This window comes from Primulina eburnea, chromosome 8, assembly GCF_022965805.1.
Source record: "Primulina eburnea isolate SZY01 chromosome 8, ASM2296580v1, whole genome shotgun sequence".
Classification (NCBI taxonomy): domain Eukaryota; kingdom Viridiplantae; phylum Streptophyta; class Magnoliopsida; order Lamiales; family Gesneriaceae; genus Primulina; species Primulina eburnea.
Window position 1 is genome coordinate 44,720,081 of NC_133108.1, and position 16,266 is coordinate 44,736,346.

General features: G+C 36.2%; 3 protein-coding genes across 13 annotated transcripts; 1 reads left to right on the top strand and 2 right to left on the bottom strand.

The window, feature by feature from the left end:
• Positions 1-90: 90 nt before the first annotated feature.
• LOC140840234 (protein PHOSPHATE STARVATION RESPONSE 1-like) lies at positions 91-4,111 on the bottom strand. 4 transcript variants are annotated; one of them, XM_073207465.1, is made up of 7 exons: positions 3,879-4,111; positions 1,879-2,840; positions 1,706-1,782; positions 1,575-1,614; positions 1,429-1,486; positions 1,104-1,173; positions 91-648 (listed from the first exon to the last, which is right to left on the bottom strand). In XM_073207465.1, exons 2-7 carry the CDS (start codon positions 2,768-2,770, stop codon positions 304-306), a joined length of 1,482 nt encoding a protein of 493 aa, XP_073063566.1. In that variant the 5' UTR covers positions 2,771-2,840; positions 3,879-4,111; the 3' UTR covers positions 91-303. The 4 variants fall into 4 exon arrangements, with proteins under 4 accessions (XP_073063566.1, XP_073063564.1, XP_073063565.1 ...); XM_073207463.1 differs by having other exon boundaries at positions 1,879-2,875; positions 3,879-4,110; XM_073207464.1 differs by lacking the exon at positions 3,879-4,111 and adding an exon at positions 3,098-3,310 and having other exon boundaries at positions 1,879-2,875.
• An 856-nt stretch (positions 4,112-4,967) lies between these two features.
• On the bottom strand, positions 4,968-6,926 carry LOC140840235 (large ribosomal subunit protein uL14). The gene is made up of 4 exons (XM_073207467.1): positions 6,771-6,926; positions 6,384-6,668; positions 5,576-5,617; positions 4,968-5,261 (listed from the first exon to the last, which is right to left on the bottom strand). The coding sequence occupies exons 1-4, from the start codon at positions 6,781-6,783 to the stop codon at positions 5,179-5,181; spliced, it is 423 nt and encodes a 140-aa protein (XP_073063568.1). The 5' UTR covers positions 6,784-6,926; the 3' UTR covers positions 4,968-5,178.
• Positions 6,927-8,135: 1,209 nt separating this feature from the next.
• LOC140840236 (pre-mRNA-processing factor 39-1-like) lies at positions 8,136-16,177 on the top strand. Of its 8 annotated transcripts, none has more exons than XM_073207470.1 (15): positions 8,136-8,292; positions 8,811-9,050; positions 9,167-9,301; positions 10,072-10,187; positions 10,419-10,648; positions 11,271-11,438; positions 12,061-12,424; positions 12,892-13,035; positions 13,248-13,400; positions 13,476-13,592; positions 13,931-14,011; positions 14,179-14,328; positions 15,082-15,372; positions 15,547-15,648; positions 15,897-16,177. In XM_073207470.1, the coding sequence occupies exons 1-15, from the start codon at positions 8,160-8,162 to the stop codon at positions 15,972-15,974; spliced, it is 2,502 nt and encodes an 833-aa protein (XP_073063571.1). In that variant the 5' UTR covers positions 8,136-8,159; the 3' UTR covers positions 15,975-16,177. The 8 variants fall into 8 exon arrangements, with proteins under 8 accessions (XP_073063571.1, XP_073063569.1, XP_073063572.1 ...); XM_073207468.1 differs by having other exon boundaries at positions 15,547-15,645; positions 15,885-16,177; XM_073207471.1 differs by having other exon boundaries at positions 10,084-10,187; positions 15,547-15,645; positions 15,885-16,177.
• Positions 16,178-16,266: the final 89 nt, after the last annotated feature.

The following is a 16,266-nucleotide window of genomic DNA, read 5'->3' on the forward strand; positions in this document are numbered from 1 at the left end:
TTTTATAAGAAGAATAAAAATAGAGAAACACAAACTTTTTCAGAAAACCATTTCTTTTGCATAATGCCCACTTCTGACCAAGCTAACATAGAACAAACAAACTTGAAACATATTCACAGAGCGAATAGTGTGCAATCATCAGTGGTTAAACGAATTCTTACAAAGCTAACTCTTAGCGATTCAGAGCTTGTCTATGAACGAACTGTAAACTAAGCCAATGCTTTTAAGAGTTTCTATCTGGTAGAAGGAACAAGAAAACCACTGCAATTTTACCTGGAAACTGGGAATCAGTGAGTATACAGATCATGAGTGGCTGTCATGAGCTTCTGCGCTTTCTGATTTTGGAGAAGCGCATCTTCTCTCGACTTTGGCCTTGGGAATCTGTTGCTCTACTACTGGTTGTGAAGTTTCTTGCTCTTCTGTAGACAAGTTAATCGAGTCACCTCCTGGTTTGCTGTTATCGGTGTCTATGACTAAATTTTCTTTAGCAGGAGAATTTTGGACAGCATCGGTCAGCTCTTTAAAGGGGCTGTCGCTGGTGGACGAACCACCCTTTAGCAAGTCTAAACCAGACTCGCACTGCTTCTCAAACATCATCTGCAGGTATCGTCCTTGTTCTTCTATTTGAACTTGTAAATTTCTCTGAATCTGCAGAATGAATAATCAGCGGCAATCTCCAAAACGAAGACCAGTGTGTCGCCCCATGTTTACCAGAGATTGCACAAGACAATTCCTTCTCATGTAAAACATCAATTTTTTAGGTTGCCAAGCAAAGAATATCAAAGATCGGTTATAAGTTATTTTATCAGCTTGTTGAAAATATCAACCTAGCAATGCCATTGATAAATAAATATATGGAATAGGCGTTACTCAGTTAATCCCATGTAACACGCAGGATCTAGCTCACAGCAAGTGAGAGACGGTTTGCTTTACAGCCTTTAGAATTGGTGATATCCATCAAAATGGTAGGCGTATTAATCATTGGCTTCATCCTTGAAAGGCTCGTGTTAATTCATTTAAAGCTACAAGCATGTCATACATGCAGAGCGACAAACTTAGAGGCACTCCTATTAGCATAATTTTTGCAAAGCACAAATTCATACCTCAAGTTGTTCATGAAGCCGTTTTTGGACCTCCATCTGCAACCGCAATGCTTCACTAATCCCAATACCCCTTTTTCAAGAGCACAGATGCATAACAATCAGATAAAAAACAAGTGGTGTAGAAAGTGGCTTTATCCAGAACTTATGAGTATATAAATATTAAGCACTTGATTTTCAAGATTCGCATGGTTCCGATAAGTAAAGATGTCGCAACAAATGGAAACATTGGGAACAATTTTGTGACGAACAAAAAGTGTGGGAGCAAAACAGAATATACCCCAAGAAAAAGATTTCCTATTGCAGTAACATAGATTGCAATACTCACGTTTTTAAGTCCGGGGACGACAGCTCTTCAATGGAAGTAAGTTTCATCTCTGAAGATTCTACAGAAAAAAAATTTGACCTCTCATTAGATGTGGACAAACGTAGTGTTTTATCGCACAAACAAAGATGGCAGAACTTGAGGCACACCTTCTGCTGTCTCTGGTCTATATCTGGCTGTTCGGTATTTCTATAGTTCAAGAAGCATTCCATATTAAACTGGCTGTGAAATCCTACCAACGCCGATTTGATCATTATATCTCACTACAATAAATGCATACCTGTAGGTGGCTTTTTACATGATAAATGGTCAAGCCTTCAACTTTCATTAGCTTTAGGACGCCCTTAGGAGTAGCTCCTGTGAATAAAAAATACAATGGCTGAATAAGAAGTAGAAGGCCAATTATTTTGCACCAATTTAAGAAGTTCAGTTCAGTAAGACGAGAATAACTACTTTCACCGCCTCCAAGTTTGTTGACAGCTTCAACAAAGATCTCATGAAGTTCTGGAGTCCAACGCATTCTATGTTTTGCGGGACCAGCATTTCCCGAGGAACATTGACCAAGGGTTGCACAAGTTTCTTTGGGTGTAGCTGGGAGCTGTTCGGATTTATGGGTCTGCAGCATTGAGTGATTGTGGACTGTAAAACACGCTAAAGTTAAAAGAGTGCCAGAGAAACTAATGCACAGAGAACTGACCTCAACCATTGGCTCTGGATCTGCTAAACTTGTATCGCCAAGAAGCCCATTCCAATCAGAAGCCAACTCATCATTATCAATTATAACCCGATCAGCCCAATCTTTCCATTCATTAATTTTTCCGAGATCCTCGGATTGGGAGACAATGGTGTCTCCATTATTATCATCTAGTTGACTACTTTGGATTGTGGTACTCGTTGGGTAATCAAGAAAATCGGGACACCATGAGTCATTTTGGTGATTGAAATGACTTGATGCGCTAGATTGCAGAACACCAGAATCACCAGGATGTGGCAATACAACTGATTTCCCAACACTCGTTGATTGAGAAATGAATGGAGATTGTCTTGGATGATTTTCATGCCCTTGGTCAGATGAAAACTGAAGATCGGTAGAAAATCCTGAAGATGAAGAATAGATATGCCCCACGGTACCATTGTTAGAAGAAAATGGTGAAACAAAAGTTGAAGGACGTTGCATCAGTTCCTTCTCGAGGGATACATGCTGAGAGTCAGAAATTTTGGGATATGATTCTTCCCGATGGTTCAGAATTTTAGGAAAAGAAGTTACAGACCCTGAAAACCCGAAGGAACTTAGTTGTTTTCTGTCTGAGCTTTGAATTGATAAAGCTGGTTTTGCTTCCATCATCAAAGCAACCTCAGAGTGAATTATGAAACACGATCTGGATCCTTATCTCAGAGGTTCCATGTCTCGTGACCTGAGGCACTTGAGTGTAAATAGCCTAAAGAGTCTCTGCACATACCATGCCAATAGCATATTCATACCGGCAAGCAGAAACAAATAGCTCATAATATTTCATACTTTCATCTTCTGACTGTTGATACACCTTTTAATAGTGTTGTAAGCAAAAATGTAAACCCATAACTTTGTTTCCCACACTTCAACAGAAACACAACTTAACATTGTAGTCAAAATCTTATTATACAGTAGCAACATGATCACATATATTATTACCCAGACCAAGAAACTGTTTTGACCGTATCCTGCATGGATAATTTCTATCTGTATACGGCTTCACGGTCTGTCAGTTGTGCTAAGTTTTAATGGGACATTATCACAACTGAAAGGAGTAAATCTTGACTACCAACTTGCAGAAGTGGTTCTCAAGTTCATGAATTTGCTTCTCCTAGCTGTGAACTGCGATTTGTTGGAAATCTATTCACTGATCTTCAATGGCCAACAAAAAAAAGGGCGCACTGGATTACATAGGGAAAAGCATATAATAGAGGCGATTATGGAGAGTTCGAACTTTTAAACAAATTAATATTTCTACAACACGAAGTATCGCAAGTTGTCTCATTCAATAAATTCCTCAGGCACTCTACTTGAAAAAAACTATAATCTATCCTAAATCTTGTTCATCAACGAATTCAGAAAAACTAACACCATGGGTCATCTTATGATCTCCAAGAAGACAACATATAGCATTACTGGACGATGCACCAACCACATCTATCGATTCCAAACAACCAACAAACCAAAGAAAATCAACTGAATTGATTGTACAAGATAACGAAACTAAAATAAAGGCAGTCAAGAAACAGTATATTCTTTTAAAGCTGCTGCAAAAAGAAAATGCTGCACCTAAAAAAAAATCCTGCCCGTATCACTTGTACGCATCCAAATTCGAGAATTTAAAGAACATTCTTCAAACTTCAATTCCAGCAAGTGGAATTATATTAGCAAGGCCGTTTCAAATTAGGAAATATATCAGAAAGAAGCTTATGATTATTACCTGATCAAATAACAAAAAATCAGTATACCCCTTATCCTATGATGGCCGGGAATAAAGTATACGCAGTTGCTCGTGGACTAGACTCTATGGTGTTGTTTGCGTAGGTTGAGAGGGCAAATGGATGTTGGAAATGGACAAACTTGCGTCTCTTTACTCCCAAGTGGTCCCTTTAGAGTGACGTGCATTATTTTTATTGTATATATCAGCTGAATTTATTCAAAGCCGTAACCATTTTCCAAAACTACTTTTGAAGGCAAGTTCTCGATGGACAACACCACCACCAATTTATAACAGTCACGTATCAGCAATTTCGTACAAACTTGGGCTCGTACGGTAAAACAGTGGTACAACATAAACACATCACTTACATTAAAAATCGATTTCGAATTACTAATTCAATGTCACCCCACTCCTCATGTCAGAAATCCAACCAAAACAAGGTCATTATAGTTATTATGTCTCATAAATAATTAAAACAAGTTAATGAAATTAAACTGCCCTTTATTTGATTATTATGCAGCTTAACCAGATGTCCCCTTTTTGTGTATCTCATACAATTATTTCACTAATTATTATATGATTATTACGCAGTTTATTTTTATATTTTATCATTTCATTATGTTGACAATTTATGCATAACTCGTTTAATAGTTGGCTAAATCATTATTCAATTATTATGCCACTATATTTTAAATTTATTATTGTTTTACTAATTTAGAACGTAATTAACAATTGAGTTTTGTGCGATTTATAATTCAATTTTTTTAAATATTTATTCAACATTCTCTCATACATGTGATAGTCCATATGATTTTAATTTAATTATATTAGTTCGAATTTGTATAAATTGACAAAAAAATATACTTGAATTTGCAATAATAAAATTTAATTTTTTTGAGTAAACATTGGAAATAATTATTAGTAAATAAAAAAGAATATTTAAGTAAACAAAAAAAAAAAATAGAGTTAATCGGCCGGAAGTTTAACCAGAAAGAGATGAAGGATGACAATGAACTAAATGAAAAAGATCATGGATGATTTGACACTGGTTTCAAACATCGGGAAATGAAATGAATTTTACCCGCGTACTGCTGCAAGAAAATACCTCTCGTAAACTGTGAACTCTAAAAACAGATCAAGAATTTAACTGAGAAAAAGGAATGGCAAAAGATCGAGACTTTCCAGTACCTTAACATGGCAACCACTACGGATAATTAAAAAATGTTCTAAGAAAACAACCCAAAATCACAAACGTTGGTTGCACGGGAAATTTAAAACGCCACTTCCGCAACTTCTACTTTTAAACAATGGCATTGGCAGCACTGGCGATTCGAGGCCACAGGTCAGCACACTCCTTTCCAATCGGACCAGTGATCGCAGACCCTGCAAAAGGCGAATAAGTTTATAGAAGAAAGTTTTACGGGCTATTCAGCAATGCATATAAACTAGGAATGCATGGCTCAGTCAAGGCTAAATACATCATATCAATTTTGATCTACTCCAAGTTGAGTTTGGTCCCGTAAAAATAACATGTTTAGTACTTGATTCTATCAGATTTAAAGGACATTTGGATAAATTGTAAAGCTCGAGTTATTAAAAATTTCTTGAATCCCTCAATATAGTCACAAACACGATGTTTATGTGTAGCACAAGATCAACTATTATCATATGGCGTTCACAACAGGAAGAACTATTACCTTTCATTTCACCTTTGGGATTAACAATGACACCTGCATTATCTGAATTTTCAGAAAAAGTCATGTTAGCAAAAACACATAATAAGCACTATCAACCCTTGCAAAATCAATCTATTCTCGCACACAGATCAATAAAAAATAGATTCAAAGCACAGACAATAAGCATGGCACAATACATCTGCAATTATAACAGAAGAAAGCACACGCTGAAGCATCAAGCTAACTAAGAACAATGAGCATGTGCAGTTGATAGCAAAATAATACACACTTCCAAAAAGGAATGCTTTATATGACAATTATTATCACAAGCCTACTACGGGTCATTAGAAGATCTATCTAGCAATAAATGCTCAACATCGACCAGACTACGAACATCGAACTTAAGTATCCTAGGAAGAAAGGAAATGAATAGACCTGAGCAAGGAATTTCATGGGAAAGTGATATGTACCAAGTTAAAAGTAGTAAAATTTATGAGAGATGACCCATCTATATCTGCCACAAGAATGGCAAGTAACATTATCTACATTACAACTTAATGGTTTTGATTTGCGATAAAACAGCACCATCAAGAAAATGGCATTAGAAAAATCACGTCCGTAGGTAATTATATATACAGAAATCGGTTCACATATTTCCAATTACATGAATATCAACAGATGCTGTTTCAAGAAAAAAAATCGCTTATACACATATTGTATCCATACAAGCTATCCAAACGAGCTTCTTCCAAGAATAACCAATAACCCATAAGTTAAACGAATGATAAAGCCGCAGACAAACGAATTACGAATCAAAGGTAACTCGAACCTTCAAAGTACATGAAGACGCCATCCTTTCGGCGCCACGGCTTGCGTTGGCGGACAATGACAGCAGGCATCACCTTCTTCCGAAGATCCGGCTTACCCTTCTTGACCGTAGCCATAACCATATCACCGACGCAAGCAGAGGGGAGCCTGTTGAGGCGGCCCTTAATCCCCTTCACGGAAATGATGTACAGATTCTTAGCCCCAGTGTTGTCGGCGCAGTTCACCGTCGCCGCCACGGGCAGACCAAGTGACATCCTGAACTTGTTACCCGCCGACCCTCCGCGTCCTGCGGCACACAGAAACTGGACATTACACAAACCACGATAAAATCGAATGCTATAGAGAAAGAAAAAAGATTCACTGCAGCTCTAGATCGGTAGCATCGTACCTCGCTTCGACATTTTGCCTGCTTTTTCGCCCCTTTTCGCGGAGGAGAAAAAGAAACAAGAGCCGAACAGCAGCGAATTACGCTGCTATGGTTTTGTAAAGAAGAGTATTTTATTGTCTAGGGTATTGGAGTTGCAGACTCGTGGGTTGACGGTTAAATGGGCTTAGAAACATTGGGCCTATTATAATATGTATTATTCATTTTGATATTTGGTCTTGATTCCTTTCGTGAGCCCATTAAGCACACCCATGTGACGAGCTTCTTGTGCCCATCGTCATTTTGAGTTACTCTTAAAAATCGATATATAAATAAAATTTAGCATTTTACAAAATTTTCAAAAATATTTACACAAATTAAGAGCAATTTTGAAATATGATAATATTTTTAATAATAAAAATCTCAATTTATAACTTTAAATCATCAACAACAAAAAAACATAAAAAAAATATCAATATTACTTTCAGGTTTGTTAAAAATTACAAAAGTTGAAGCAGAAGCATATATTTTACAAACACCTCAAAGCAACATCCACCCAGTTGAACACGAAAATTGCTACCTAAAATCTCTTCTAAAACACTTCATAAATACCTTTTAATTTTAAAATTCTAAAATGTCACACACTGATATCGTCACCAACCTCGCACATTATTTGACAAAAATATATATTTTTTTAAATATTTGATTTAGATAATTATTGTGTACTAAATTTCATATTTTGCAAAAGCATGTAAAAGTATTCATAAAACAAACAGTACATAAATATTCATAAAACAAACAGTAAATACACGTGTCAAAGGCACTCTAAATTTATATTTACACTTTGACACCATTTATATTTCAAATCTACACATTTAAAAATAGTAACCTTTTTCTTATTGCAATGTTTATTTTATCATATTATCTGAAATTTTAACTCTCCCAGGATTATCATTGTTTTCGTTATATGCTATATTAATTATATTTTAAATCCAACATAATTATTTTAAAATTGTGAAATAATTTTATCCAATGATATCTAACATGATTTGATATATAATATTATTTTATTGAAACAAAATAAAAAGGCAAAACTTGTGTGAGCGGTCTCACGGGTCGTATTTTGTGAAACAGATCTCTTATTTAGATCATCCATGAAAATATATTATTTTTTTTATACTAAGAGTATTATTTTTTACTGTGAATATCGATAGAGTTGACATGTTTCACATATAAAGTTTTGTGTCCGTCACAAAAAAAACATACTCAAATAAAAATTCCATTAGCTAGGTATGAACAGAAAACAACCTCTAAACTTTTGAAAGAAGGTTTGTTCACAAACTTTATCCTTTTGTTGATAAAAAATGGTTTATCAGGGTATGATATTAATATTAATAATAAATAGAAAGTAAAATGCGAGCCCTAATTTTCCATTTTGTCCCTCTTTCGGCTTCACTACGACACACTAAACACTTGTTCACGAAAACAGAAGGATTTACCTCACGAAAGTTTGGTGATTCGCGGACTGCTTCAATCGCGATTTCAGGTTGTTTTAGTCTGCTTTATGGAAGCACTTCTTTATTCATATGTGTTGGCTTTTTATTTCGATATTATTGTTTAGTCACTGAGAGGGTTCTCCGATTAAGCCTTTTTTGGAAGGTCGTATTGGGCTTTCTATTGGAATTGGGGACCTTTTCTTAGCTTGCTATGCCGGATAGCCATATTATACACTTGATGTTTGAATATTACATGTTTATCGTATGGAAACTACCGAATTTCATTGGATTCTGCTTGTTGATAGCGATTTGTATGCTTCCATTTAAATATCAGCATTCAGTATTTAGGCTAGAATAACTGAATATGTTTCGTGGTATTTAGGATTGATGTGGACTCAGAGCATGGTGTTGTGAACTTTTTTCTAGTTATTTACTTTTGCATCATGTTCATATTTCTGCTATTACCAACACAATACTATCAGGACTGTGTTGGTGCTAAGTCATAGTTTCTATATTTTTCCTGACTGTTTTTTTTTCCTGGATGTTTATCTACTTCTTGGTAGGCTAGTTGTTTTTATCATGGGGGACGGCGAGGTGGAACAGACATCTGCTGTCGTTGGTTATTCTTCTACAGATAACCATGATCCGAGTGAAACCACTTCTGCACCTGATACTGATGGTTCCACTGTTCAAATTACCGAAACCATGAATGTTCCAGACAATCTGCCTTATACGGAAGACAAACTCGATTCGTCCATCCCTCCAAATGAAGCTAATTTAGTGGCTCATGGTTCCGATTTGGATGTTGGTAATGAAAAAGCTACAGCTTATAATAGTTTTGAGCAGGAAGTCATTAAGTCAAGGACCGTTAATGCTAATTAACGTTTTTTTGTCTTGCAAATTCTATTCTGGACTCAACTGAAGCTGCTGGCTATGTTTCTTCTATTAATGGTCTTCATGGAGCAGAGGATGCTGCAAAAGTTTATGTCATGGAAAATGGGATTAACTCAACTGCTGGTATTGGATCTGCTTTGTTGCATCAACCTCTAGGTGGTTCTGGTATTTATTCTTTGTCGATGTTGTCTTTTTAATTTTGATCGATTAACTCACACGTGGTTTTGGCTGCTGGTTGTTGGCACTAAGGAAGTAGTATATGGTTTCCCTCACCATTTCTCGCCTTTGCTGAAATTTAAACGACAGCTTCGAAAGACACCATAACTTATCAGGTCGCGCATTACGTGTCCTTTGTAACTTGAAACAACATTGGAAGTTAGTAAATGTGAATTCTGCTTAGATACCAATGATTGCATTAAGGATTAGCATTGATAAATTGGAAATATCACTTTCTGTCACAAATTATAGTAGAATGAAATGATTGAACTGCATCAGTTATTGAACTTATACTGTACTAGTAACCTAAAAGAGGAAAAATAATATTGTGATGTATTATCTATTATGTATTCGTTATCTTTACTAAATTTTTTTGTTGCCTCTTATAGGTTATGAGATTTTTTTGTCACTTCACAACACAGCGTGAAGGTGACTTTGTGATTGAAAAACTAATATGCATTTTCTTAACATAAACCCTATGATAATCAAAACTGATGTTGATTGTTTGTTACAATTTCCATATGATTTTGGAACTTTGGTGATTCTTTTTAATTAATGCATCCGGAACAATAATGTTTACTTATGATACTGTACACTTTATGATTTTCAAACTATTTCCTTGTAATTCACGGCGTTAGCGCCAAGAATGCCATAGTATTAACTATTAAAAAAATTCATTGTTTTTTTTTCTCATGAACTTGTTGCTTATGATGTTAAAGAATTTATGCCAGGTCTAAGTGCAGAAGAAGAAAGATCGTGGAGCATTGTGACGGCTAATTCCTTGGACTTCAATGCTTGGACTTCCCTAATAGAAGAGACAGAGAGAATATCAGAGGTATGGCTGATGGGCTAGAGTTTATGTTTCTTGATGCTCGTTTTTCCCCTTACCTTAGCTATTTATTTGAATAAGAATCGAACTGAGAAAATTTCTCTATGAATATGATATTTGTCTTTTATATGACTGCCTCTTAATAATACTCGAGTGGCTCCTTTTTTATGCTTTTTTTCTAATTTTCCAGCTATTTTAAGACAATCGAACTTGTCCATGTCTTAATTTTATTTATAGGGAGAGATTTTGAAGATTCAAAAAGTTTATGATGCCTTTTTAGCGGAATTTCCTCTCTGCTATGGTTATTGGAAGAAGTATGCTGATCATGAGGCACGCCTAAGCTCAATGGACAAAGTTGCAGAGGTTTATGAACGAGCTGTTCAAAGCGTAACCTACTCTGTTGACATGTGGTTGCATTATTGTGTATTTGCAATTGGCACTTATGGAGATCCTGATGCTATCAGAAGGTAATTTCCAGGAATCAGTTTACTCGCGTTTAGCATAAGTGGTGATCCATGATTCCTTGATGTTTTCTTGTTGAAGTGACTATTTATTGCTTTCTAACGTGGTTTCAGTTGTACACAACAGCCATTATTGAAGTGTAAGGTTTAAAGGTTTGTTGGAAATGCCCTTTGGATAAACAACTACTTGTGTTAACCCTTGACTCGGAGGCTTCTTTTAAGTGCTATCCGATTTTTTTCTTTTACTTGTGACATGACCTCATCACCCCTTCAGCGATACTTCTCATTAGGGCTCAGCCATAGTCATTTTTTTCTCCGTGAATTTTTGCTGTTTTTGTCAATGGCACATGAGATGCATCGATAAACAATTGCTGCCAGGAAGATGGTCCCCATTAAGGCTAAGATGGCCTTCATGACTTCTCCCTTGAGTTTTGACGAGCTGTGTAAGATTCTTTTGAGGAAGGTAAATGCGGTGTCATTTATCCTTAGTTCAGAATTGTCAAGTGCTCTTTGAGTGAATTATCACCCCCGCAACACCATTCCTCTTAGACGTTTATGTGGTCAATCATGGATTAACCTGCATCTTTATGGAATAACACAACTCCTTTGTTTTCTGTTGGTGTTCCAGGTTGTTTGAAAGAGCTTTAGAATATGTTGGAAGTGATTATTTATGCTTTCCTCTTTGGGACAAATTCATTGAGTATGAAATTTCTCAACAAGATTGGCCTCGTGTTGCCACATTATACACACGGGTGTTGGAAATTCCAAATCAGCAGCTGGATCGCTATTTTGAAGGGTATTATTTTAAATTTCTGGCCTTGCTTTCTTCTCTAAACTCGTATTTCTTAAACATAATCAGTCTTGACTATTATAACTTGTTCATTTTACTTTTGAGTTTTGACTGTGTAATATGATACCCTGTCTATGGTTAAAATGTGAGATTTGAAGCAGTATTTGTTATATGCAATGATATTTGGTGGATTTAGGAGTATGGCAGGATGTTGGGAAAGAGGGTGATTGTGCCGGTTAATTTATGGGGTGGTGTAATTTCGTTAAGAGGTGAGGTGTAACTTTGTTGGCTGGGTTTATTCTTTTGATCTGTGTTCTAAGTTCCTTTCACTGGGTCATTCTGGCCCCTGTAAACATCTTTTCTACCGAGCCTTATCGGTGCCCCATTCTTTATATCTACCAAGATTGAGAAGAATGGCCACAAGTGGTTGTTTTGAATCATATTTTGAAGTCAGTTTTTGGAAAATATTCGTACCTGTGTTCCGTTTCAGCCGATGGCATTCCATTTAGTTTTATCTGAAAACAGATTGTTTCTTTGTCAAATAGTTTTGCTGGTGATGACACATTTTCCGAACGAATGTTTTGCTTTATTACAATCATGCCAATAATTTTAGCTCGTGATGTTACAGTTTTAAAGAGTTGGTTGCCAATAGGCCTCTGTCAGAGTTGAGAACAGCCGAGGAAGCTGCTGCCACAGCTTTTACGAATTCAGAAACTCGTGGTCAGGAAAACGAGGGAGAGGTGCCCGCTGGTGCTTCAGAACAGTCTTTTAAGCCACTTAACACAAGCTTAAAAGATGCCGAGGAGTTGGAGAAGTACATTGCCATTAGGGAAGAGATATATAAGAGGGCTAAGGAGTTTGATTCTAAAATCATTGGTTTCGAAACTGCAATTAGAAGGCCCTACTTTCATGTACGGCCCCTAAATGTTGCGGAGCTTGAAAATTGGCACAACTATCTTGATTTTGTCGAAGGCGGAGATGATTTCAATAAGGTATCCATGTTTGGCTTTTTCAGAATTTTTGCTTGCATGTAGCTTGAGTTGCCCTTATTATAAATTGACTTACAGTGAAGTAATATCTGCCGTTTCGTGTGCTTTATTGGATAATTTGTTGGAGAAGCATCTCATTAATTGGATGTTGAACTTGATCTAAAGCATGAGCCTTCCTTTGCTATCTGTAAGGCTTAGTACTTCAAACTGCGAGTCAAAATTCTGGATTCATGATTCATTGTACGACAATATATTTGTGTTAAAATTCTATGTTATGAATGCAGGTGTGTTCTTATCTTCCTAACCATCTATCTGTCAGGCAAAGAGGGTCCCTCTTTCGTATTTGAGGGCCTCCCACTCCAAGGGCTCAATATTACTCAGTGCATTTCTCTATAGTACTTGTTTATTATTTTCGTTTACGTGACATTGATTTTGAATAAGTTGATTTCCAATCTTATTCGTGTGTTCAGATTGTCAAGCTATATGAAAGATGTCTTATAGCATGTGCCAATTATCCTGGATACTGGATACGATATGTTTTGTGCATGGAAGCTATTGGCAGTATGGAGCTTTCTGATAATGCCCTTGCTCGTGCTACTCAGGTCTTCGTGAAGGTATGCAGTTTAATTACAGCATATTCATACTTCCTTTATATCCGGCTCCATGCTATCAACATTACTTGTGCTTCAAATTGTAAGATATGATGGTGAATCTCTAAGAACGTTCCAAGTGTTGAATTTGATATTTCATGTCTCGAGCAGCCAGTTGCTTGGAAGAATGATTCTTTCTCTCTTTTTTTGCTTAAATTATGTTTTGCCTTTAACAGAGGCAACCGGAGATCCATCTTTTTGCTGCGCGATTTAAAGAAAAGCATGGTGACATATCTGGAGCTCGAGCTGCGTATCAACTTGTGCACACTGGGATTTCACCTGGGCTTCTAGAAGCAATAATTAAGCATGCTAACATGGAGCACCGCCTTGTAAGATTGTGTGACTATTATTTATTTATTTATTTTTATCTAAAGCTATATTTGTTATTTGTAACTATTTCGCAGGGAAACCTAGAAGATGCTTGTTCCTTATATGAACAGGCAATTGCAATCGAAAAAGGAAAGGAACACTCGCAGACTCTACCTTTGTTATTTGCTCAGTACTCGCGGTTTATGTTCCTGGTATGTTATATATTTTTTAATTGTTTTCTGCTAGACAGCTAGTTTTTTAAGAATAAGCTTGGGTTCTGATATGCTTTAAGTTATGCCTGTTCTTGTGTTTGAGGAATCAGTTTTTGGGATTTTTGGATGTGTACTAGTTTCTTTTATTGGTTGCTAAAATTGGGTCGGTTGCTAGAATTGGGAAAGTGGTGTTTCTCTAAGTAACACAGTTTGAGTTTTGACTCAGCTGTTTTTATGACAATCTGAAGTATCCTCTAAAGTGGTAAACAACAAATTACGTATTTATTGTTCATGGTCTTGTAAAGTGACTCCTCAAATGCATTTGAATTTTTTGGAAGGTTTGTGGCAAAGTGGATAAGGCTAGGGAAATTCTTGATCAAGGGTTGGAGATTGCACAATTGTCAAAGCCCCTTCTGGAGGTTCTCCCTTTTTCTGGCTTTCGTTCATTTTTCTACTCCATTATTTCTCCCCTTATTGCCTTTTCTCTCCAAACTGATCAAATAACTGCATCTAGTTGTACATATATAAGAAATCTGCCTATTCCAGTTTGGAATTTTCATCTGCTTTCAATGTCGAAATATTGCAGGCAATGATCCACTTGGAATCAATCCAGACACTTCCGAAGCGAGTCGATTACTTGGATTCCTTGGTTGATAAATTCATAGTGCAGAGTCCCACCAACCCTAGTGTTGCAAGTGTTGGGGAAAGAGAGGAGCTGTCAAGCATTTTCTTGGAGGTAATAAATAATGGGGACATTACTTAAAAACCTGATAAAAATCTTTCCATATTCAAACAACTCAATTTATCAAATTTTGTCATTCATTTTCCAAATTGCCCTAACTGGATTTAAAAACAAGAATATAACAAAAATATGTTTTTAACTGTATATTTATTAATATAATACACATGATATAAATTTTTAAGAAACTAAATTATACAACTAACAATGTTTGAGTTATATGAAAAAAATAATCAAATAAAAGTTGGATCTATCCAATAATTTTCTCATGAAAACTGTAAGTTAGATTTATCTATTAAAAATCACTGTATGTGTAATAATTTATTAATAGTGAATAGAAGTAGGGTTGATAGTTTATTGTCAATTAGTTAAAGGATATTTAGAGAAAAATTAGTTAAGATTTGGCAATTGGGCTTTTTTATATAAAATAAAATATAAATGAGTTTTTAAGGAGAGTCAGAAAACTTTTATTGCTATGGTTTTTTGGATGGAATTTTTTTGGGGGGTTTTAGGTAATTTTCCTTAAATTATATATTTGAATTACTTGCATATTGATGATTAAGAATTTGATGAGAAATGCATGCTGCTGGCTGGAATTTGCCTTTTTACTCAATTATGTCCATTATTTGTACCATGCCCCGACCTCTAGATTTTCATGTATGATGTTGATGACTTTGGTGATATGAATAGTTTTCCCATTATTCTGACACAGAAAGGGCTTAGCTTATCTGTGAACATTACTTTTTGCAGTTCCTGGATCTTTTTGGAGATGCACAATCCATAAAGAAAGCTGATGATCGACATGCAAAACTGTTTTTACCCCATAAGAGCGTAGCTGAGTCGAAGAAGCGCTATGCAGAGGATTATTTATTCTCAGACAAAACTAAAATAGCCAAATCACTTATTTCACCATCTTCAGTGGTGGGAGCTTATACCAGCACACCGAATCAGTGGGCAACAGGTTATGGTGTACAGCCTCAGGCTTGGCCTCAAGCCTCACAAGCGCAGGCACCACAGTGGACTCCTGGCTATCCACAACAGGTTTCTCGATCATGGAATTTGTCGCTGGAAACTTTTTTGCTAAAATTTATCATTTTCCTTGACAATCGCTGCAGTCTGCGTTTACTACAATTTTGTGGTCTTCTTTTCTTGAGCAACATCAAAGTTTTGAGAAGCATGTCAAATAAACTACTGATACCTGTTTTGGTTTTCTAGGGTGCCTATGGTGCTTATGGAACTAGTTACACGCATCCACAAATACCTACATCCCAAAGTGTTGCATATGGAACATATCCTCCTACTTATCCAACACAGGTAGTGAAAAGTGCGGATCTTCTTCTGTCATCTGTCATTTGTATCCTATTTCTCTGTTATGGAATCTCTGGTGAACAGTATTTGGAAAAATAATCACATCTCTGCATAGAAAGAGATTCCCGTGATGGGCCTTTTATACACCTCACACCACCAACTTTTCCAGCGCTTTTCACACAACTTTATTCATAGTCACATTCGTTTTCTGGAAATGACGAACTCCAATCTATTAATTGCTGCAGACATATGCTCAGACGACAACAACTGCAACATTGCCTGCACCCCAACAGCCGGCTGCGGCTCCTCCCACATATTACGGCACTTACTATTGAGGACAAAAGGGCAAAAGTTTTGCTCTATTTCTTATTCGAGCTCTACGCTTTTCTTGGATGTAGAACCTTGAGTTTGTGTTTGCACGCTGAACAATATAGTAGGTGTCGTCTGGTGCTAAGGATAGATCGCTTGCAAAGATGAATATGAGCACTGAGTTAAATTCATGATTTAATGAAGTCATGTTTGTGATTTCAAATTTGTATTTTTGTGGTCTGATTTAATGTTCTTGATGAATGTCCTTTTCTTTTTAGATGTTGAGACGCAGAGTCAATTTTCGAGGATTGGCAAGTC